General features: G+C 39.1%; 2 protein-coding genes across 2 annotated transcripts; both read right to left on the bottom strand.

Moving 5' to 3' along the window:
• Positions 1-80: 80 nt before the first annotated feature.
• LOC109189921 (syntaxin-132) lies at positions 81-5,111 on the bottom strand. The gene is made up of 13 exons (XM_019340554.1): positions 4,863-5,111; positions 3,746-3,853; positions 3,476-3,532; positions 3,023-3,071; positions 2,510-2,598; positions 2,352-2,425; positions 1,586-1,628; positions 1,450-1,510; positions 1,313-1,338; positions 1,151-1,228; positions 881-961; positions 656-721; positions 81-480 (listed from the first exon to the last, which is right to left on the bottom strand). Exons 1-13 carry the CDS (start codon positions 4,878-4,880, stop codon positions 307-309), a joined length of 924 nt encoding a protein of 307 aa, XP_019196099.1. The 5' UTR covers positions 4,881-5,111; the 3' UTR covers positions 81-306.
• A 16,482-nt stretch (positions 5,112-21,593) lies between these two features.
• LOC109189881 (protein FAR1-RELATED SEQUENCE 5-like) lies at positions 21,594-23,848 on the bottom strand. Its single transcript, XM_019340503.1, has 3 exons — positions 23,305-23,848; positions 23,049-23,064; positions 21,594-22,971 (listed from the first exon to the last, which is right to left on the bottom strand). Exons 1-3 carry the CDS (start codon positions 23,846-23,848, stop codon positions 21,594-21,596), a joined length of 1,938 nt encoding a protein of 645 aa, XP_019196048.1.
• Between the last annotated feature and the right edge of the window lie 1,309 nt (positions 23,849-25,157).

Below are 25,157 nucleotides of genomic sequence, written 5' to 3'. Positions count from 1 at the left end.
GGCTTTAAGCACACACACAAAGAACTGCTTTCATTGTATAATGCTTTAATAGTACTCTATAAATTTTCTGAAACTGTAGAAAAATGGTTTAGATATAAAGTGCAACCAACCCGAATACAACATTTATAGACAGTAGCCGGCATCATATCACCCAAGTAAACATTTCAATCAAAGTTTAGTCAAACCTTCAAAGGAACAGGCAAGCCCAAGCAGCAGAGAAATCAATGGAAAAATTTTGACAGTAGTAATGGAATTACACTAAAACTGTGTTAAATTTATACATTGCGTACATAATGGTAGAAGACACTACGCGCCCTTGTTGCTGTTCCACGGCTTGAGCACGCCAACAACAACGATTGCAACAATTATAAGGAGGATAATGATAGCTATGCACATCCATTTTCTGGAATTTCTTTGTAATTTCTTGGCCTTCTGTAACGCAACATTCCCCGACTGCACGTGATCAACCGCAGTAGAAACCTAATATTGGGGCACCACAAGGTGAGAATAAAGATGAAACTTAATTCAATTCATCAAATAACTCTCTACTTTCTCTCTCTCTCTCTCTCTCTCACACACACGCGCGCGCGCACACACACACACAAATTGTTATGATGCCAGGACTTTGGGAGGAGAAGTAATGAGTTGCAACTACCTGTGATTCTATATTATCAAGCATGTCCCCTTGAGCATCAACCAACACTGCCATGTCCATGAATATCTGTATAACAGAATGTGATGATTAGAGTAAAAAAAAAAAAAAAAAAAAAAAAAAATGAAACCGTTTTCTTCAAATTCACAAGTATTCTATTAAACTCTAGCATTCCATGCCAAGATACCTGTACAAAGTTTTAAAATCAATTTCCGAGGTTAAAGATACCTGTTGCAACTCTAATAGTTTCCTTTCTAATTCTCTCACTGCATCATGCCGTTCTTGAATTTCTGCAAGGGTGTCCATAACCTAAAAAACACAACACAAAGAAGATAGATACAAGTTAACCGGATTATCATAAATTCTAGTGCCATTCAGCTTATGTTCTTTATAGAATCAACTTTTCATAAGAGATGACATCCAATAATTCAATTCAAATTACATAGAAGGGCAAAGGAACATAAATGGATAGAAAATATAGGTGCAGGGTAAGCATACCTGTCCTCGTCCTTGTTCCCGAATTGCTTTCTGGAATATTTGTTCACTGTCCCCAGTCTCTATCAGCCTATCAATTGTCTAAGTAGAATAGGGGGGTGTGGTGAATCAGACAATGTGGACAAAAGAGATCAGTCATAGAAAATCACAAGAACTACTACTCACCTCTTCATCAGCTCTAGCCCCAGTAACTGTCAAGTAGTAAAAGGTTAGACAGACACCAAGAGGTCATTACTATTGGTTACAACTTACGAACACATAAAAAACTGACGCAGAAGGAACAAATAAGGAAATTCTTAAACCTGTGAATACACGCCTCTCAACAACCTCGCGATATTCTTGGTGGATGCTTTCCCTTAAAGTCTGCAATGTTGATCAATTACAACTAAGAAAAGCATAAGAAAGCAGGAAAATCCCATTTCAATTCACCGGAAATACCTGAAATTCAGCCATCTTGTCTTTCAACTTTTTTTTCAAGGCACTGCAATAAAAAATATTAATATAAACACCTTTAGATTAATTAGATCAAAAGCCTGCAAAGATTGGAAGAGAAGGATAAAGCTTGTATCCAGATTGAAGTGGCCAGGTCCCTTTGCAAAGCCCATTAACAGAACTATGGGCAGCTAAATGCCTAAATCTGGTTATAGTCTAGCTCCTCTTCAGACACTTGAATTAATGACATTTACAGCTCTCAGACTTCCATGCAATCTTATACATGCCACTAATTAGCACAACTTAATCATTACAGACTACAGTTGCACCAAAAGCAAGACACATGCATGTACGATAAAAAAATCAATATTCCCACAAAAAGAAAAGTCATCTCAATGCAAATTAGGAAGAAGCAACAGTTTTCCATTGTCTTCACATTGCTGGCATATCCTAGACTGTATATACATATGAATATGCAAAATTAAACAAGGAAATGATAAGGCCTCAGCCAACCTCCTCATTGCCTCAAAAATTGGTGAGCCTATATTACCCATATTAGCATGATTTCCCATGCAATGTAACAATTCAATGACATAGGCTGCTCCAAAACAAAATTCCAACATGGAAGCTATTTGGCAATATACAATCATACACCACACAAAATAAGTTTGATTATAGAGAACTCACAAACAATAACTACCAACAAGTTCAAAAAAACTAAATTTAAAAAAAAAAAAAAAATTAAAAAAAAAAAATGAACATAGTAAATTACACTGTCGTTGCAGTTCGTGATCTGTCAGCAGCTGATCCTTTGCCACATCCAGGTCTATTTCTGTTGGCTAAATTCTGGAGAGATATAAATACAAACAATCACAACATAGGAAATCAAAGGACTAAAATAAAGTTAGATATCAGCAACTGCTTGCTTACATCTTTGTCAAGCTCCTCAATTTTTGATTTTATGAGCCTAGCAATTTTTCCAACTTCATCTACATCTTTTTCCATTCGCTGCTTTATTCCTGAAGATTATGCCAGTATGATTCATGAATGACTAAGTAAAACAATAACAAACAAATTCAAAATACAAAAACATAAGACTTTTACATGGCAAGGAAATAAATTTAACCAGTGTGACCTATAATGTTTAGCATTTATAAAACCGTTTTTCATTCAGAAGCTTAAGGGTATTACTTTATACACATAATGCTACAAAAGTCTGCTGAGATTTATTGGGAGAGTGATGTGTACCAAATTAGGAACAGGGGCCAATCTTTAAAAATTTTCTGGTTTTTGAAATAATGGTCTCGGACTATTCTTATTCTTCATGATAATAAGCAAACACTGTCCAGTCTATATTGCACATTAAAAATACTTAAGAAAATCACAGAAAACTCAATTTTTACAGCACTTCTTAGATCATTAAAGAACAAGCAGTGCGAGTACCTTTCATAGAGGAAGCCTTTGTTACTGCCTTTGATTCCTCATGAGCATCCTGACAGTAGCATTTCAGAGAGAATTTGAAATTTTACTTTCAATGATCAAGTCATATCTGGTTTGAATACTATTCTGTACATTAAAAGAACTATTCTCTATAATCGTTATCAGTACTAGGGGTGAGTATGGATCCGCCAAATCTGCTCCCATCCAATCTACATCTGCCAAAAGTGGATGGGATGCAAACCTCTGCCACTGGAGGATTGGATGCAGATTTGGCTTCCTAAAATCCATTACATCCAATCCACTACTAAAACTATTTCAAATGCAACAATATAATGGACTATGTCAAGTAGCTAAATGTCAATTTAAAGCTTCTCAGAAGTACCATTTTGTGACCAAGGGAAACATGGCACATATAAACTTAATAAAAGGAGATCAGCGGATGTAAAAAAATCATACCTGAAGCTTTTTGAGGAGCTTGTTCAACTTATCATATTGTTTCTCAATGTCTTGAACCTTGCAAAAAAAAGAAAAGAGAAGAAAGGTTTTTGAAAGAGGAAAGCTTGAAAAGTTCAACTCAAAATAATGACTAATTATTAGTTCTCTACAACACAAGAAACTGGTGAAAAAAAAAAAAAAAGAAGAAGAAAGAATGACACAAGCAATAAGCAAGGAACATCAATTATATACCCTGTGCATTTAAGAAGAGTAACAAGAGTTTGTAGCTACCTGCTTAAAAAATTGATCCAGGCCAAGTTCAGAATTCATTGGCCTCTGATTTCCCATTTCAATATCTCCATTTCTAGAACTCTGATCCCTGGGGATCTCAAAAGAATCCTGGAAAAATCACAACAGCAATTACTAAAGAGAGGAGAGTGCCTTAGATTAAAATTACCAGAATAATATTCAGCCATCACAAGTAGACTTTTAAGGCCCAAAAATAGCACAATAAGCAGCTATTTAGACTAGTGTTCTGGTGCAATATTGATTACAATGATTTACACTCATCAATGAGCAGCTATTTAGACTAGTGTTCTGGTGCTGGCTATAGAGTAGAGTTCATTCTACATTCTATGATTTTGAATAGATATGTGAAGTCTGCTATTAATTTTCAAAGAACTTGTGGAGTAATGTTGGGATACAACACAAGCAACCCTCAGAATGGATGTATAAACAGTAGTAGTTAATAGAACTCCATATTATAAAAGGTCACAGAGGTCAAGCTCTCAAAGTAACAATTTCTTCAGAACTTTTACCCTAACACTGTAAAGACTAACTTCATTTCAAATCATTGCTCAAGAGCATAAATACATGGAAAATCAGCAAAGCAGCTAGAAGTATTGCTCATATCAGTTCTACAAATCATCTTGCTGCTTCTTTCAAGTGTCCACCCCCTAACCCTCCTCTCTATACAATTGTCGAATTTTAAATTTATGAACTCAAAAAGAAAGCAAGAGAGCTATTTATGTACTTTAAGAAGAAACGTAAACTCTATTGCATACATACAAACAAAACTAAATTCTGATTGCCAACTTATCAATGAACTAGATGTTGAAATCAAAAGCTAATAATAAGTCTCCAGAGGTCCACGGACAAGGATCGATCAGATACACAATAAAACGTCGCATATTGAATGAAACAGAGGAAAAATTGCCCATAAATCCTACAACTGCCATACAACTACAAATATCGATATGATACACTGCTATGAGATTTCGAAATTGTCAGGAATTCATTAATTCTCAGTTGAGTTCTCGGAAATTTTCCCGGCGCCAACAAAGAAAAAGAAGCTAAAAAGTGATGAAATTTTTGAAATTTAGAAGATAGAGAAGCTCAGAGAAAGTACCGATAGAAGGTCGTTCATGGTGAGGAAGAATGAGAGAGATCTCCTTCAGCTTTGAGGCAGCTGGTGCTATCACTTTGGGCTCTTTGAGCTTTAGGGGTTTCGGATTTTAGAGATCGAGAGAGAGAGAGAGAAGAGAATGTGGTTTTCCTGTTGCAACTACAGGAGAGAGAGAGAGAGAGAGAGAGAGAGAGAGAGAGATATTCCACCGGAAGAGTGTGATACAGGTGACAGGGTGGGTTTCTCCTTTTCAATTTCTTTCTTTATTTCAAACGTTTTTCCTTCATTAGCTCCGTAATTTTCTTCTGCTCTTAACTCTTCCTAAAACCTAATACCCTATTCAAAACATTCTATTTTCTTTTCATAATCATAGTTTGCCAAGGTAAATATTAAAAAGTAAATTAAAAAAAAAAAATAACGCAAAATGGTTGACTTGATAACGACATGGTTTTAAATTTAATTTTTTATGGAGATGAACTGTTGACCTTCTTAGTCTTAGTAAGGTAACTTAGACTTATTTACTTCTTTAGTCCTTTGTTGGTTAAAATTACAAGATGAAATTTATATATCTAACACACATTCTCAAGCAGTGACTATAAATTTGTTTCGTCATTCAAAAAAAAAAAAAAAAAAGGAATGTAGCATTAGTGCATTACTATTTTTAATTGAATAATTTTATTTTTTTCTTTATAATTTTACCCCGTTCATCAATAATAAAACTTTTTTTTTGTTCATTAATGGACCTACACACCCTAACTAGACTCATCAATTAATTAAGATTGTGCAATTGCAATCGTTATACCGTGCACCAGGGCGCCTGACCAAAACGATGTCATTTTTATTGTTTAGATTTTATGTGTATTATGTTAATAGTTTATGTATATTCTGTTATGAGTTTATGTGTATTATGTATTATGTATTATGTTAGATGTTAGATTATGTGTATTATTTTATGAGTTTATGTGTATTCTGTTAATAATTTATGTGTATTATGTTATGAGTTTATGTGTATTATGTATTATGGCAGATTATATGTATTTTGTTATGAGTTAATATGTGTATTATGTATTATGTTAGACTATGTGTATTATGCTATGAGTTTATGTGTATTATGTTATGAGTTTATGTATATTATGTATTATGTTAGATTATGTGTATTTTGTTATGAGTTTATGTGTATTATTTATTATGTATTATGTTAGATGATGTGTATTCTATTATGAGTTTATGTGTATTATGTATTATGTTAGATGATGTGTATTCTATTATGAGTTTATGTGTATTATGTATTATGTTAGATTATGTGTATTCTGTTATGAATTTATGTACATTCGAAATAGATAAAAAATTTTTTTAATTTAAGAGTAGAAACGAAAAACGAGATTTCTAAAAAAAAAAAATGGTCAAAACGACATCGTTTTGACATTGTGTGCCCTGGTGCACGGTATAATTTGCCGTGCAATTGAGCCACTAAATTCACAAAATGCAATTGATCGCTCCCTTTTGAAATGTTCAAAAAAATTATACATATTTTTTTTTCTTTACAACTGATAGTATCTAGTCAAATTGCTTATTTGATATATTATATTGTAGAGTTTGTGTCATAGCATTCAAAAAATTTTTTTTTTAGAGTTTGTAATGCTGGCACTATATATTTCATGAAGTACAAATCATAAATTATCTCTAAATCTAAAATACGCAAAACACGTACTCAAAAAAAAAAAAAAAAAAAAAAACAAAACAAAACAAAAACAAAACAAAACAAAACAAAACAAAAAACAAAACAAAACAAAAAAAAAAAACAAAAACAAAAAAACAAAACACCTAACTTTTAAATTACTTCACATTTATAGAATCGAAGAATTAGAAAGAAATTTTTTTTAAAGCACGCATTGTGTTTACCCTAATTTAATGAAACTTCAATATAGCATACCCAATTCTATATATATATATATATATATATATATATATATATATATATATATATAGGTAAAAGTTCAGGTGTAAACTATTACTAATGTGTGCACATATGCACTGATTAGAACCGTGTGATGTATGATGATCTATGGATGTGAATTAGGGTGCACAAACACCGGGTGCACCCCACCACATTTACCATTTTATTAGAACGGGGGATTGTATGTGTGTGTTCATACTGTTGGCGGCACACTCCGAGCAAAGCGGCACACTCCGAGCAACTCTCGTGACTTCGAAAAAAGCGAATGGCTCGTTCTGGTGGTTACCGGCGTTCTAGGAGGGGGAGGTCACAATCGTCGTTCTCGCCCACGACTCCACTGTCAGCTTCGGTGCACAGGCTCGCCGACGCGTCACGGGCGTTCAGACGCCGGGCTGGACGTCAGACTCCGGCGGCGGCCGATCGTGCAAGGTTCGAACGAGCTGCTCCGGGGATTGCGGCTAGGGTTTTTGCACGGCGGCGGACCGCGCATCGAAGGGGTACGCGAGGTTTGTGCATTGCTAGATGATATCTTCGTGTATAATTTTTTTGCGGTTTTTGAATTATCTCCTCTGTTCCTCCTGCAAAAATGCAGAAAACTGGGAATTGAATGTGTGGGTATTAAGGTTTCTTGTTGTATTGCATGGATTTTCTTCATACTTGTTTTTTTTTCCATTTGCGGTTTTTGAATTATCTCCTCTGTTCCTCCTGCAAAAATGCAGAAAACTGGGAATTGAATGTGTGAGTATTAAGGTTTCTTGTTGTATTGCATGGATTTTCTTCATACTTGTTTTTTTTTCCATGCACAACATGAGACCATAAATATTCCAGGATTGGGGGAAAAGAAAATGACAGTGGGAGAGTGGGAGCTGGGAATGGTAAATTTGTTTTGACTTGGGGAATGTAATTTTTTTTGCAAATTCTATAGACAACAACATTGGCTTGCGTGCTCTTAGTCTTTGTGTCTATATATATAGAAGCCATTGTATGCCTGTATTCTTCCTTATTGTGAAGAAGAACAGACATACCATCCAAACACTACTTACAAAGAAGCTAAGGAAATTGGGAGAATGTTGCTGCAAATTAGGCTTGCAGCAGTCTCACTTCTACTTCTAGTGTTGTATTGCATGGATTCTCTTCTTACTTGTTTTTTTTTTTTTTCCATGCACAACATGAGACCATAAATATTCCAGGATAGTACAATATGCAAAGATAAAATGCAAAGCTAAAATGCAACAGTACCTCTGTTCTTATGCAAAGCTAAAATGCAGAAACCAATAAGAGTAGGGTAAGTTTATGCTTGTGAGACCGTAAATATTCTAGGATAGTACAATATGCTGATGAGATCACAGAATTAGGAATTTTTATCCTAGGAACAATGTGTTGTTAACATCATAAACACGTTTGGAGTTCCTTGAGTTATAAATGGTAACCACCATGTGGAATATTGCATAAGCAACTGCCGTTTTCAGTCGTCTGGGAGAAAGTATTATGCCGAGCAGATATAGTCAGTCAGCACAGGGCAGTATGGATATCCAAAATACGCTTTCCACATAACAAAATTGTAACCTAAATTCTGAGTCACTTACTATTGTCACTTACCAGCACTGTAGAGAATTCCAGACATAGTAAGAGCAAGGAAAAAATCAAATGTTGTTTAATTAATTTGAGTCCCTACAATTTAGCTCTAAAAGATTACAATAACACATTATCTAAGCTGTTTTGCACTAGATATTTAAAGATGTTAACGAAAACAATGCCTAGCGATGACAAACTAGAATAAGTATGGCGGTAGAATAGTGAGTATGGGATGGGAGTATGGCAGTAGAATAGCATCCTCTGCATTTTTTGATTGCATGGAAAAGTGTTTCTAAGTACTGAAGTAGGGTAACATTTTACCCGGTTAGTTATTATTACAAAAAAAAAATATTACACTGGATCTTGCAATGCACAAATCTAATGTGGTACGTTGTTGTGGTGTTTCAGGTCGGGATGATGGCCACCCGGTGGGGTCTAGTGACGTCGAAAGTGATATGGACGAGGGGTTTCAAACGCCGCTGGAGGATTCTGAAGACCTCAGTGATACAGAACCGGAGCATGGTGCGGCGGCCCGCGAAAGCCAGTTGTTCCCTAAGATCAAGACCCGCGGCAGCCCAAGGGAGCTTGTTCGTCTTGTTTCATCGCTCACGACACGGCAACGGCAAGATGTTAATGCCATGGGTATGAGTGGGTTGGTGGGGTTAAGGATTAACGAACTACCCCTGCACCTCGGCCATTGGTTGCTGTCTAATTTCGACCCGGTGGGAATGAAGATAAATGTAAGCCACGGGAGGTTAATTGACATTACGAGAGAGGATGTGGCAGCGGTGTTGGGACTTCCGAATGGATCGATCCCCATAACAGAACGTGATAGCCTGGTGGTATGCCCCGACCTGCGAGCGTGGAGGAGCAAAGTTAAAAAACGGGAGGGTAATATCACCGTGAAGGGGCTTACAACGCAGCTGCTGGAACTGAAGGGGGGCGGCGTATGGTTTAAGAGACATTTTTGCGTGGTGGTGGTTAGCACTCTGATCGCAAGCACACTCAATGGGTATGCAAACCAACGGACTGTGCACATGTTCCGCGATGTTGCCAGGGTTAGGGAGCTGGACTTGTGTGGGTACCTCCTGCGAACGTTGGCCAGTACGCATGTGAGTTGGATGCATCGTACTGGTACGCGTGTGAAGAAATACCCGGGGCCATTGCTGTTCCTAACTGTAAGTGGGGTGTAGACATACAAGGTGGGGTGTGTGGTGGGGGTTCTAGATTTTGCATACATAGTGATATGTTTCAATTATTTTCGTGCAGCTGTTGTATGTGGACAGGGTTGTTGTCGGTGCTCGGGATGTACCCAGGACCATACCAGCATTGCGCGGATGGACGCCAGAATGGTTAAAAGCACGGCAAAGACGGGAAGTTCAAGGTGGGGGATTCGGGAATGGGCAGCTGGATGCACCGCTCCGTGCACCGGCGGCGCGTGATTGGCGAGATATGCCGCAAGGAACTAATGGTGACACAGGGCTCCAGTCGGCTCAGCATGGACTCGATCCAGGTCCCATTATGGTATGTTATCGACGTGTTATGTATTTGGGGTTAATGTGATAGGTAGTGCAGGTTTGGTACCGCATGTCATTACTATATATGTATATATAATAATTCAGGTCTGTTACCACATGCCATTTCTATATATGTGTATCTAATAATACAGATCTTGTGCGGGTGTGCAGGGGGATGCACGGCCTCCTAATAGCCCACGGGGAGAACCGCAAGACACTCTTGGTGGCCAACGGGCACGGCTGGATCACCACACACCCGAGCATAGTGCCGATATGGTATGGCAACTTAACTAGTGCAGTTTGTTTATTCCAGTGTCTATTATTTATTTTTATTGCTTGCGGGTGGTGGAGGTCATGGGAATAGTGTAAAAAACAGAATACTAGTTACTCAAAATAATCAAGATACTCTAATTGCCAAAAAAAAAAAAACAATAACTGAAGGTAATCGAGATGCTAGGTAGTGAGGTAGCAACTTTAACTAGTGCATTTTTTGTGTTATTCCAGTGTATTTAAAAAAAAAAAAGATTATTAGCGGTGTTGTGCTGTGATTTATCTATTATTAAGTTTTTCTAGCTAGTTATATATTTAGGTTGTGTTTAAACAGGTATCTACAGTTTCTGTTCATGGCATTATTATATATGTATGTCTGACTCAGGACCTGCAGGGGGATGCACCGCCTAATAATAGTCCACGAGGAGAACCGCAGGTCGCTCGGGTTGGCCACACGCCACGGCCAGTTCACCACGGGGCCGGGCCTAGTGCTATTACGGTAAAGTAGTGTATTTGTGCATTGTAATACTGTTTCGTACTGCCTAAATTATAGGTTTATTTAATTTGATTGTGGTGTGTATATCTAGTTAGATATGTAGGTGGTGGCTAAGTAGTTTATATACAGTTTCTGCGCATGGAACTATTATATATGTATGTCTAATTCAGGACATGCAGGAGGATGCACCGCCTAATAATAGTGCACGGAGAGAACCGCAGGACACTCGGATTGGCCAAGGGCCACGACCGGTTACGGTATGGCAGCTCATAGAAAATGTGTGCACAAACCACGCAGAATAGCCTGTTTGTGCATTGTAATACTGGTTCATACTGTAATAGCCCTAATTTCTTATTAAGTATGCACATCTGTTATGTGCCCGGTCAGATTTGAGTGCCCGGGCAGATTATTTTACCGTATCCCTGTGCTTATTATACAGGAGGTTGTTTAAATTTTAGTTTTATTTAATTTTATGTGTACAGGAGTTGTGTGGTTCATTTTTTTCCTTTGGATCATTTATAGGGGGATGCACGGCAAGTACCACAAGCTACTCGGGTTGAACAACGCCCACGCGTTCCTAGACCCATTACAGTATGCCAAAATAAACTGGTGCACTAGGTTATACAATGTGCACGAGTGTCCGTAACAAAATTGATTTAACTGCAGGTTGATGCACTGGTACATGCGGCGGCGGCACGTGCTAGGAACCCTACTGCACGAGTAGGAGACGGGGCTACACAAACAGTGCACAACGCCACCACTACAAGTTCTACCGGGGTATGCATATTGTTTCCTTACTATTGCACCGGTTGACGTTGCTATATTGTTTCTTTTCTAACCAACCGCTTGCCTGTAGGGGTTCCACCAAGAATTCGCAGCCATGACTAGGGACCTGCTAGCGATAGCCACACGGGTTGCAGAAACAATAAGGAAAAATCAAACACTAGCTTTCGAGGACCGAAATTTCCCGAGGATTGCCAACGTGGGTAATCTGTTATTAAGCTGGGCACGTAAAGGGACACCACAAACCGGCCCACAGCCACCTCAACCACGAACCGGCCCACAGCCACCCCAACCACAAACCGGCCCACAGCCACCTCAACCACAAACTGTGACGACTGGCCATCTAGACGACAACCTTTGGCAAGACTCGCAATTCATAAGGGAGCTAGACCGGGTGGAGGAGGAAGCAAGACGAGCGATAATACCAAGGCAGGCACAACAGGTTGCAACGCAGGACACAGGGGACTTTGAGGCACCAACATTTAGTCTAGGGTTGACTCAGGAGTTCGCAACCACGAGGGCAGACGGCAACACGCTAGGGCCGTCAACTGTACACACGCCAACTCAGCAGGTGAGGGGTATTAATAGGTACAGCCATGTGAATTACGCGCAATTTGCATGGTATTTTCTAACTTCTAGGTGCAGGTATCCATGCAAGCGCAACCGGGAGGGGGGTCAACAACACAGCCCGTATCCCCAGGGGTGAGAGCAGGCCCGGATCGTCAGCCAAGGACCACCGTTGGGGCGGCAGACCAGCATTTTGGCATGTTTTTCAGCACCAGCAATGGGTACCCTAACATACCGTTACCACCAGTGTATGTCGTTTGGATGTGGCTGTTCAACTCCCCACACGGTCATCGGTAAGTTGCATGGATGTCACGTGCGAATATATACAAGCCTGCGTTGGCTCCGTCATTTTGTCTTTAAAAAAAAGTAAAAATATAGGAATGAAGTTCTATTCCGCCATGCCACGCGCACAGTCAGATGGTATCAATTTTTAACATTAAAGGCAAGGACGGATGTTGGGAAACCAGTGGTAGATGCATGGTGCTCGGTGCTCAATGCAAGGGAGCAACCGGGGGGTCGGGACATGCCTTCTCGATTGTTTGTGTCAGCGTCGGCGACGGTAGTGTGGATCATGCAATTTAATTTACATTCTTCGCAAAACAGTCAACACATAATGTTACACTATATACAATTAACAAGAGTATATATTCTTCGTAGTGCACCCATTCAGCACCGCACTGTGCACAAACAAACACAATTAGCATCTTGGGGTTTATATATATCTACTAACTAGTATTGGTGCAGATTGGGACGGTGGTGAACATTGCAGCCAGGCGGGATCAAAGGGTAATGTGGTTTCAACGGCGTCTTGATGCTGAATTCCAAACAACTCACCATGTGGGGACAGCCACATTGGACATGGTAAGACGCCGGTCGTGTTCCGAATAGGCGATCCAATCGGCTACGCATAGCGGACATCGTAGGCTAACCACTATTATTTGGGTTTTGCAGTATTTCTTCCCCGTATTCCACGAGGCACGATTCTACGTGATGTGCGTAAGTTTTAAGCATAATGGGTTTCTCATCATAGACAGCTCACCGACGACTAGCGTGGGGACAGAGATGTACGGCGCAGCTCCAAATGAGTTGGTAAACATCATGCACCCTCAACACTTAATACTATTGGTTAAGTATACTCGCACACCTGCTGAACTAATCTTTTGTTTCCAGAGGGACCTCCTCGCCGCATACCTAGATAACAACCAGCACACTGTGCGGGCGCTGCGGTTGAGGAACATGCAGCCCGAGAGGATGAGGTTGGCGTGGTCAGACAACCCTACCAACGGTGACTCGGGAGTATACACAATGAGACATATGGAAGATTTTGTTGGTCAAGATCCCAGATATTGGCATTGTGGGTTGGGGACGGGGGATGCCGCAGTGATTGAAAATATGCGGACGAGGTTTCTGCATAACATCTTACTATGTACAGTCAATGCCAACATCGATGATATCCGCACACGGGCAGTGGAGTATGACCGCCATAGGGCCGAACAACTAATGGGAGGAGCACCACAATGAAAAACTCGGGTATGAGGTAGTGGCTGCTTAGATCTATTTAGGTTAGTGCACAGCCTGAGCAAAGTATTGGCTGTTTAATTTTGTTTAGTTTGGTGCGCAACACTAGTCTTCATATGGGGTATATATACTTTTCCAGGCTGGAATAAAAATTTCTTCAATGTTATCTCTAGAAAATGCCGGCACAAATGCATGAAAGGGTTCGTAATTGTATTTAATTTTACACTACTAATTTGGTAAAGTACAACTTCAGTGAAATAAATACACCACTAATTTCATGCGACACATGAAATAAATTCACCACTTAATTTAACTTACTATCACCATAGACCATGAAAAGCACCAGGGGTATGAGGTTGAAATAAATGCATTATGAGAGGGAAAGGTAGGTAGCTTAGATAGTTAATTTAACACGAAATAAAAGAAACAAAAGACAGAACCATTCTAATTTGCTAATGATGATGGTATTTAAATTACATGCATGCAATACAGTGCACTTTTACTCCAATCCCATTATCCCATCTCCACCCCAATACCCCTTTCGGCATTTATATAATGCATGCATTGCATGCTTCAAATAATACACATTAAATTTACCACTGCAACAATATATGCATGCATAAATGCTTTAATCTTTTGTTTTTGTTTGGGTAGGGGTATATGCTTGAATTTGCTTTAAAATATTGATGCGTAGTATATTTGCAAACAAATAATTCTCGGAGTACGAGTTATCGATCCACAGGGAAGTGGTTGTATCAAGCACTAGTTACTAACTTATTCGTTAGAGCTAATCCTAACAATTACTTAGATGATTGATTGGCATAAAATAAATAAAATAAAACAGAGGTTCAGGATTTTGAAAACAATTAGAGAGAAGTTGAGATTCATGGGATTCAAGTATTTAATCACCTAGTGCCAATTATCATTTGCAATATTTAGTTTGGAATTAAGATTTGTGTGGGAATGCAAAGTGGAATCGAATTACTCCCGTAATCTCTATTCCTAGTGAATTTCCACTCCCATGGCTTAAACACCCAATAAGATCAAAGATCAGCATTCAATTATTCCTAATTACTACCATCTCCCGATTGGCAACAATCTAGAATAAACTCCCCCTAATAAGTTCCCCTTTCCCAAGGACCAACCATTAGGTGCAATCGTGTGTGCCCTAATTTATGCCCCAACTCCCATTGGTGACACAAACATGGCTATGAAGCTAGTAACTATGGCCATTAATTACAAGCATCAAACAATATTATCACGATTGCAACACAAGTATTAAACCCAAATAATAATATTTTAAAGAAACTGAGAGCTCAGGCACATAGGTTCATAAACACTTTTACCCAAGAATCTCTAAAGAGTTTAGCCAAGCATGACTAAATTATACATAGCAAATATAAATAAAGAATTACAAATCATCAAAAGAGTACAAGAATTAACCAGACGATTTTCCCAAATCTCCCTAGTCTTCTTCTTGCTTTCCAAGACAACTTGTGGCTCTTGATTTCTCTCCTTCTTGTCTCCAAGAATCTCTGAATTCTCTCGGTCCCCGGTCTGTTTTTTAGGGTTGAGGAAGGAGGGATTTTATAGTAGGTATAAAGTTGAGACGAAATAGGAATCTGGTACAAAATTGGACTCAAATTGGACTCAAATATCTCGCGACTTCGTGCTGCGCCCGACGCGTCGAGCCAATTCTCCACGCGTCGAGACCTGCTGGTCTCGACTTCTGATGCTACTGGAAATTTTCGACGCGTCGAGTCCTCTGGGCCCCGAACTTGTCCAAAATTGCTCAAAACTCATCCTTGAACTTCCCTTGCTCATATCTTTGACCTAAAATGGTTCAAAAACACTAACAAACACCGTAAAACATTCAAAACCAGTGTGAACCATAATTAAATGATAATAGCAAGGAAAATGTGTATTAAATAATCAAAATTAAAGAACTTAAATACGGAGATGATTCAAAATAACTATAAAAACAAGCAAAGATGTGATAACATCACCCCCTCACACTTAAGCTTTTGCTTGTCCTCAAGCAAAACTAAGGAATAAAATCACAAGTCGAAACATACAAATTACTCATGCTCTCTCTTGCACAACCTTTCAAACCACCAACCCACTTGCTACAAAACAACAAGCTTCAAGAATCAAATTAGTTTGGCACATAAGAGACCCATTTCCAAGCCAATAACCAAGCACCAAGAATTTAAAGCATGTGAGGATCAAATGTGCACAAATACTCAGTTGAGATTATGCAAGATACGGTTCATGAATGAGATCCCTTAGGCTTGCCTTTCATACTCCCCTAGATCAAATCTAAGAATGCATGCTAAGATCAAATAAGACTTTATTTAGCTTGTAATGGGGCTACGGGTGATGGCTAACAAAGAAGTGGTATGGAAAAATTAATCAAAAAGAGAGAATGTCACAATTTATCTAAACTTTTCAAAATTTAGAAGAGATGAGATAATCATAATTCCAAGGAGCAAATTTCTTTTAAGAACTTAGCAACTCTTTGGTAAAGTGGGGATCCAAACTCAAAAACTTTCAATCTTTTTTTTTTTTTTTTTTTTTTTTTTTTTTTTCATTCTTTTCTTTGTCTTTGGACTTCTTTTGGATATAGCAAGATAATTTTAATCCAAACTTTCATGACCTCCACACTTGAACATTTGTAACACTAGCTGCTTCTTTTTTTGTAGCACAACTCCATAAAAACTCTTCTTACAGAAAAGATAAAGATAAAAGTTTCATTCTCTCAAGGGTGGATGGGAAATATTTGGCTAAGGGCTAAGGGTTATAATAATGGGGTAAATCAAAGAAAAACAATCACAAAGAGGGGATAAGTGCTTAGCACTTATTTGAACAAACAAAAGGCACAATGGGGAAACGAAGGATAAAATATATATATATATATATATATATATATATATATATATATATATATATATATATATATATATATATATATATATATATATATATAGGGACAGGTTTAAAGGATATGGCTAAACAATAATGGCCTAAATCACTCCAAAACATGCAAAACTTAGACATCACTTAGGGAGTAATGAGGCAAGTTCTAGCAAAAACACCCATGACCGGAATCTCACATAAGCCTTCTCTAGCAATGCAAAACACAAGATCAAGGATTAATCCAATTATTAAGTGGTTAACAAAGCTATTGGCAAGGGAATAGATCAAATATGTGTTACACCTCAAAATCATCCATCACAAATTGAGATGCAGCAAGCACCACTAAAACAAACCACAAACCAACAAGAGAGAGTAATTGTAACTGCATGCTAAGACAAGTAACTTATTCACCAAAAATAGCATATGAGTCATCCAAGCAAAAGCAAAAATTTTTAAAATTTAGAAATATCCCCAAATTAATGATTCCTCCCCCTCACACTTAAAACTTTGCATCATCCCTGATGCAAAAGAAAAGTAGAACAAGAGAAAAGAGAAAACTAAAAAGCAATAAAATAATCCCGAACTAGCAAGCAATAAAACTAAATAAAATGAATCTAGAAAGCAATAAAATTAAACTAGAAAGCAATAAATATGAAAGAAATAAAAGATAACATGGGGTGCCTCCCATGAAGCGCTAAGTTTAATGTCGCTAGCTCGACCTAACCTGGTTATGGAGTGCTCATCCTGGTTGATCCGCGAGTTTGATCTCATCACCCCATAGACTCTTCAAATGCAAATACTCATCATGTGAAACCTTGAGAGTAGGATCGATGTTCAAAATTGACTTGCATTCAATGATTTTTGGCTCATCAAGAACATTAAATTCCACTTTTTCCTCCCCAAAGTCAAAAATCATGGACCCTTTCCTTGCATCAATTATTGCTCCAATAGTGGCTAGGAAGGGTCTCCCCAAAATGAGTGGAACGTCTAAGTTCCTTTGGACATCTATCACAATGAAATCACAAGGCACAAAATACTTGTCCACACGAACTGGGACATCTTCAAGGATTCCAATAGGCTTAACGATGGATCTGTCCGCCATTTCTAAGGTGAATTGGATTGGTTTTGGTTTTCCCAACCCTAACCCTTGACAAAGAGTAAGAGGCATAACACTCACACTAGCTCCTAAATCACAAAGGGATCCCTTTAACGGTCGGCCTCCAATCACACAAGGAATTGTGAACTTTCCCGGATCTCTATGCTTAGGTATATTCCTCCCAATTCCCGGGGTCAACGCTCGATACTCTTGTGCCCCAGCTACCATCTCTCGTTCCCCATATTTCTTTTTCTTAGCTAGAATCTCTTTCAAAAATTTTCCATAAGAGGGAACTTGTGAAAGCAAATCAAGTAAGGGAACTGAAACTTTCAAACTCTCAACAATCTCCAAAAACTTTTTCCACCTACTTTCTTTTGTTGTTTCAAATTTTTGAGGAAAAGGCAATGGGGGTACATACCTTCTCACAGGTTTCTCTACTTCCTTTTGAACTTGTGGATTATTTTGCACAGCAATTGGCTCATCTTCTATACCATCAAGTATCTCTTCAATCTTCTCCTCAACTGTCTTTTTAGGAATTGATGCTTTGATTGGAAGAGGTGGCTCTTCAAGTATTTTGCCACTCCTTGTGACAATTGCATTTACATGCTCCCTTGGATTTTCAGGCATAGCTGGCAACTTCCCTGTGACTTTAGTACTTGATATAGAAGGTTGATTTGCTAATTGCCTTTCAACCAGATTTTGGCGAGCTTCCATTTTATCCATCCTTTCTGTCATCTCTAACTGACCTTTAATCAATTTTTCCAACAAAAGGTCCGTATTCGATTGTGGTGGGGCCTCTGAAACAGGAAATTTAGATTGAACTTGTGTACCTTGATAACCCAGAGGACCTCTATTAACAAAGTGTTGAGGGTTGGCGGCTCCCACTGGGTTGCTCCATGAAAAACCGGGATGGTTCCTTGAGTTATTAGGATGGTAGGTCCCTTGAGGTTGGTAAGACTGTTGATGAGGCCTATTATATCCCAACATATTAACTTGCTCCATAGAGGTTTGGGAGTTGAACTCGTCGATACAATCCCCTGAATTGTGATTTTGGCTGGTGATTTGGGCAAGTTTTTGAACCAAGGAGACCACGTTATCCAACTTTGTTGACAAATCGGCTAACTGCCCCGCATCATGAATTCCTCCTACCAGCTTTTGTGGAGACCTCTCCGTGTACCAAGTAGATCCATTCATAGAAATTTTCTCCAATAGTTCCTCGGCTTGTGTTGGCTCTAGAATCGTGAACGAACCACCCGAAGAAGCATCCACCAAAATCCTAGAATTATCAAGCAATCCTTCATAGAAAGACATCATCAAATCCCAACTTTGAAATCCATGGTGTGGACATTGCCTCTTCAATTCCTTAAATCTCTCCCAAGACTCGGTGAGGGACTCGGTTGCCAGTTGCTTAAAGTTTTGAATTGCCCTTCTCATCCGTTGAGTTTTGGAGATAGGATAGAACTTCTTCAAAAATTCTCCATGTAATTTGTCCCAAGTGTCAAAATGGTTATCTGGATGTGAGGATAACCAATCGTCAGCTCTGTCCTTCAGTGTAAAGGGAAAAAGCCTAAGTCTGACAGCATCTTGAGTGACTCCATTTATCTTGAAAGTGCCACAAAGTCGTAGGAACTTGGTGGCGTGAGCATTGGGATCTTCCGTGGGCATCCCTCCAAATCGATCTGCCGCAGCCATGCTGAGTATGGCCGGATTGATTGCAAAGTTATTGGCCTCCACATTTGGAATATTGATGCTACCATGCTCCTCAACATCCGGAGCAAGGTAGTCAGACATTGATCTCCCTCCAGCTTGGTTTTCTTGTACCTGTGCCATCCTAGTTTGTTTCCTAAGAAACTTGGCTCTTTTCTCAATCTCAAGATTCAAAGGTAATAATCCTTCTTTCCCACGAGATCGTGTATGCATAAAAAGCCAAGTTCTTAGATTCAAAGCAAAATCACACTCAAGAACAAGGAACTTGTTATGGATTAGCAAATAAAATAAATAAAATAAATAAATAAAAGAAAAAATGAACTAGACTCCTAAAGCAAGACTTTCACTAATGTCAGTACGTAACGCCACCTCCCCGGCAACGGCGCCAATTTGATTGCTGTAATTTGGGGCAAACAAATAATACCCGGAGTATTCGGGTTGTCGAACCACAGAGAGGTGGTGTACTAATCACTAGCTACTAGGTTACTCATATGAAACTAATCCGAACAAAACTTGAAGGTTGATTGATTGCATAAAATAATAAGCAGAATAAAATAAGTAACAAGGTTTTGTAGACAATAGAGCAAGATAGGATTCTTGGGATCACAATGTTTAATCACCTAGTGCCAATTAACGTTTGTAATATTTGGTTTGGAATTAAGATTTGTATGGGAATGCAAAGTGGAATCGAATTACTCCCGTAATCTCTATTCCTAGTGAATTTCCACTCCCATGGCTTAAACACCCAATAAGATCAAAGATCAGCATTCAATTATTCCTAATTACTACCATCTCCCGATGAGCAATAATCTAGAATAAACTTCCCCTAATAAGTTCCCCTTTCCCAAGGACCAACCATTAGGTGCAATCGTGTGTGCCCTAATTTATGCCCCAACTCCCATTGGTGACACAAACATGACTGTGAAGCTAGTAATTTAGGCCTTTAACCACCAACAACAACAGATTAAAACAAGATTGCAACACAAATCATAAAACCAAACATAAATATATTAAGAAATTAACGAACTAGGCACATAGGTTCATAAACAAATTCACCCAAAAATCCCTAAGGAATTTAGCCGAGCATGGCTAAATTATACATAGCAAATATGAATAAATGATTACAAATCATCAGAAGAGTACAAGAATTAACCAAGCGATTCTCCCAAATCTCCCTGGCTTCCTCCTTGCTTCCAAAGACGACTTGAGCCTCTTGATCTCTCTCTCTCTTGTCTACAAAGAACTTTAAAAATCTCTCGGTCCCCGGTCTGTTTTTTAGGGTTGAGGAAGGAGGGATTTTATAGTAGGTATAAAGTTGAGACGAAATAGGAATCTGGTACAAAATTGGACTCAAATTGGACTCAAATATCTCGCGACTTCGTGCTGCGCCCGACGCGTCGAGCCAATTCTCCACGCGTCGAGACCTGCTGCGCCCGACGCGTCGAGCCAATTCTCCACGCGTCGAGACCTGCTGGTCTCGACTTCTGATGCTACTGGAAATTTTCGACGCGTCGAGTCCTCTGGGCCCCGAACTTGTCCAAAATTGCTCAAAACTCATCCTTGAACTTCCCTTGCTCATATCTTTGACCTAAAATGGTTCAAAAACACTAACAAACACCGTAAAACATTCAAAACCAGTGTGAACCATAATTAAATGATAATAGCAAGGAAAATGTGTATTAAATAATCAAAATTAAAGAACTTAAATACGGAGATGATTCAAAATAACTATAAAAACAAGCAAAGATGTGATAACATCAAATATTTACTCTATAACAAAGGTACACAAGCATTTGGAAACTTTTTATCGGTATTACAAGCTTACACCACAAGAGAATCCCTAGGACAACATATATTTTCCCCACATTTGAACACCTTGAATCCCTAGGACAAATTAATAGCAAACAGAATGATAACATGAGTATTTAGATCCAAGAACCCCACTTACCAGTCATAATGCGGGCAGCCAAACACCCACACCCACAAAAAAAAAAAAAAATTAATAGTTTTTAGAAGGTTAACCAATCACCATTCAGGTACCACAGAAAGCAGACCCCACACACACTCCAAACACTCCAAAGTCATTATTAATAACCAGATACACATGCATCTGCACTCCAAAGTCATTATTAATAATCGGATACAAAGGATATAAACGTAGAGTTAATAAAATTAGCTAAAATCGCCAGAGGAATGAATTAATAAAATGGACAAACACTCCAAAGTCATTATTAATAACCAAATACAAAGGATAGAAACCTAGAATTAATAAAATTAGCCAAAATCCCAATGTATCTAATCATAACCAGTAATGTCTGTTTGGGCGCACTAATCACTTCAACGGACAGCTGCGGGCATTATGATGTGCATACTCGCCGCACACCCCGCACTTTCTGCTAGCCTTGCCACTCCTCTCAATAGCTAACTCGCGTTGTCTTTTAATTCGCTTGCCGGTCCCTTTGTTTTTTGCTTGAGCTGGCGGTTTGATAATTATGGACGTCGGCGGCTCCACACCGCACAAAGCTGCAATGGCAACACCGTTTACTTTTGAGGGGTCAACGTCCATACCGTCGCCCAGAAACTCGTCTCTTAATTCTTTTATTACCTGTAGCATTCGCGTTTGGCGCACTTTATTGCTTCCAACTATCACGGCACAATTGTGTATCTCAGTCCACAACTGACTAGGCACAGTTTCTAAAGGAGGGCAGTCAGAACATCGAGCACACCAGCTAGCTAGTCCTTCTTGCTTACACCATCGTGCTGCGATGTACCGCGATGGCAAGCTCACCATTTCGGCATCTTTGAACACAAGAAACATATGCCGGCAAACAAACCCCAATCTTTCAAACAACTTGCAGCTACATGTCGCAATAGTCAAAGACGGGGTATATTCAACAGTATGGACAACGTTGTACTCCCCTCTAATGTCGTAACGGATGCACTCACCATATGCATGGATCCCCACAACACTGCAATAAAAACATGCAGCTTCGATCTCTACCTGGAGCTCATAAAACACTGTTAAGGTAAATACCTGCGCCATGTGTCGCTCCAATGCTAAAGGAGTTTTGAAATCAGGCAAGGACCCTTCACTCTCAGCATTTAATTTACTTTGTCTGTGCCGTTGAGTTTCTAGGACGCTCTCAAATTGCACGTAGAACTCGACCAGACTACAATGTGGGCGTGTGTTTTTACCGTACGCACTGTTCTCCGCTTCTGAACGCGAGGTGGTACGTAGAACACCGCTCATGGGTAAATCTAAAAAATATGAAGGAATCCAAAACCTCCGGTCTGTGTATAATTTAGTAAACCATCGGTGCCCCGTTAAGTTGTACTTCTCCATTAATGACTGCCATTGCGTTTCAAAATCATCAATGCTAATGGTCTCATTCCACACAATGTTGTTAAGCTGGTTACGGAAATTCTGATCTTTTGATAGTTCAGCCCCTGACTTCTCACTCACTTTGGTCATGATATGCCACATGCAGTAACGATGACGGCACTCTGGCAGTACTCGTGCAATAGCACTCTTCATAGCCGGATCTTCATCAGTTACGACGCACAAGGGGCTCTTTCCCATTGCTGTTTTAAATCTCTCCAGGACCCACACGTATGAGTCAGTGTCTTCTCGAGTTACCAACCCACCAGCAAACGTAATGCACCGTTTGTGATGGTCTACTCCGGTAAAAGGTATGAACACCAAACTGTACCTGCAATACAACGAGTTCACACGTTAGCATGGTGGCAACAAATTTAGTGATTCGGACGCCGCCCAATTCCCACTAACATGTCACCAACGTGCACTTAACATGAACAATACAAAAATTCACAAAAACAATATTAAGTGACTACTACATTTCAGTATGATTAGCATGCACAGAATGAACGGTGTAACGTTGACATACCTATTCGTACCATACGTTGCATCAAAAGAAATCACATCACCGAAACTCAAAAATTTTGACGCCCGGTGTGGTCAGCCCAAAAAAGACGCGCAACATGGTTTCCTTCATCAAGATAGTAATCAAAGAAAAAGTTCTCACAGACGTCATGTTTTTGGTTAAACATTGCAATGATCATCTCTCCGTCCTTATCGGCAACGTATGACTGGAGGTCCCGTTTGAAATTATGGAACTCCGTTTCTGTTGCACCAACGTTGGCGAACGACCCCACTGATTCCTTGTATAATCGGAAGCCTTTAGACCCACCCACGTTAACTTTAATACAATTCGTAAGGAACGCTTGCTGGGCCACGTCCAGTTTTCTGTTGATTCGCATAAACAGTTTCGAAGGCTCGGAGCACATGCGGTGGGTGTGTTCGGGAACAAAAATACTGACAATGAAGCCCGCACCTTTGTCTTTTGTGATGCAAATTCGAGCGTTGCAATTAACCCTGTTAGATACTCGTCTCCTACGTTGAGTGCTCGGACCACCACTGCCACCCTCTACTGGTTTTGGGGTGCTTCTACCGCCACCTTTTACGCCTTCTCGGTTGCATAACAAATAACGTGTTGTAACCTTGCCATCACGGCCTCGCTTTAGTGTGCCTTGCCTCACAGAGAAGCCACATGTTCTCGCATAGGTCATATAGAAATGCACCCCTTCTGCTATTGTGTTGAAACGGTAACCGACAGCTGGGGTAATTGCACTATCCACGGTAGGCCACCAATATTTGACTGGTATACTGATGTACCCACCCGTGCCCACACTCTCTTGCCTCCAGTCAGCTGTGGGGGGGGGGGGGAAAGAATTATCAACACCCGAATATGCATACCAAAAATGTTAGTTTGAGCTATTATATTATAATAACTGTACCCAACCAGCAACAGAGTCAACATGTATCCCCAAAAAATAGACAAATTGTAGCAATACGCAGCCTGCCAAAAGGTTCAGAACATCCATTGCATGCTACCCGCCACAGTTTTCATTAAATGCATACTTCCCCATGACTTAATTAAGTAAAATCACAAATTTAAAGGATAATAGTTATAGTAAATTCATACACGATCTGTACAAGAACCAATTGCTTCTTAACCGTAAAATACTTGCGCAAATAGCTATATCAAATAAGAAATGTCTTGATATGATTTCAAATGAGATCGTATAAATAAAAAAAGTAGATTGTAAAGAATCCAACGGAATATTTTCAATGGAGTTCCCGGAGAATGAACTCCGGGAAGGTAGAGTAGAAATTACGATGATCAAATATGATAAAATAGTAAAACACGTTCAATCCAAAAAGATTTCTGATTCATTTTTTCCTTATGACACGATAATCAAATATAGATTCACGGATTTTTCGAGCAAAACACCAATCCGCATTTGAGTTCGGATTGGAATTATGATTCAAGTGAAGTAAGCCTATTTCTTTTTTTTGAAAAACCCAAGCATACAACAGGATGCCACTATTGCTTCATAGAAAATGATGCCACTAATCTAAATTAAATCAAATAATTGATATGGATTACTATATATTCCAGTGGTGAGAAAATACCCTATCATGCTAATAATGTCCTTAATGTAAGTTATGGATTACTAGCTTCAGTAAGTTAAAAAAGTGTTCTAAAATCTTAGCCACCAAACAAGTAAAAGTAGACAATTTACTCTATAATCTCAAAACAACAGATTAGATAAACTTTATCAAACACTACCAACATGTATAACAACAATTACCGATCCTGAACAGAAAAATATGTCAATGTGATGTATACATGATGTTCCAAGTATTTAAATAGTCAGTTCATATACTATCATTCTAAGTGTTTCAGCAATCCATTGGTAATATTGCTAGCATAGCTACATGAGGCCCGATAGACATTCTGTAAAACTGATATGAACATTCAGTAGAAAGACAGCTGAACATTCCAATACTGAGCGTTTAACTTAAATGTGATGA

The sequence above is a fragment of the Ipomoea nil genome, unplaced genomic scaffold (assembly GCF_001879475.1).
Source record: "Ipomoea nil cultivar Tokyo-kokei standard unplaced genomic scaffold, Asagao_1.1 scaffold1568, whole genome shotgun sequence".
NCBI classification, from domain to species: domain Eukaryota; kingdom Viridiplantae; phylum Streptophyta; class Magnoliopsida; order Solanales; family Convolvulaceae; genus Ipomoea; species Ipomoea nil.
The sequence above is the reverse complement of the archived record's forward strand: the minus strand, read 5'-3'. Positions and strand labels throughout refer to the sequence as shown.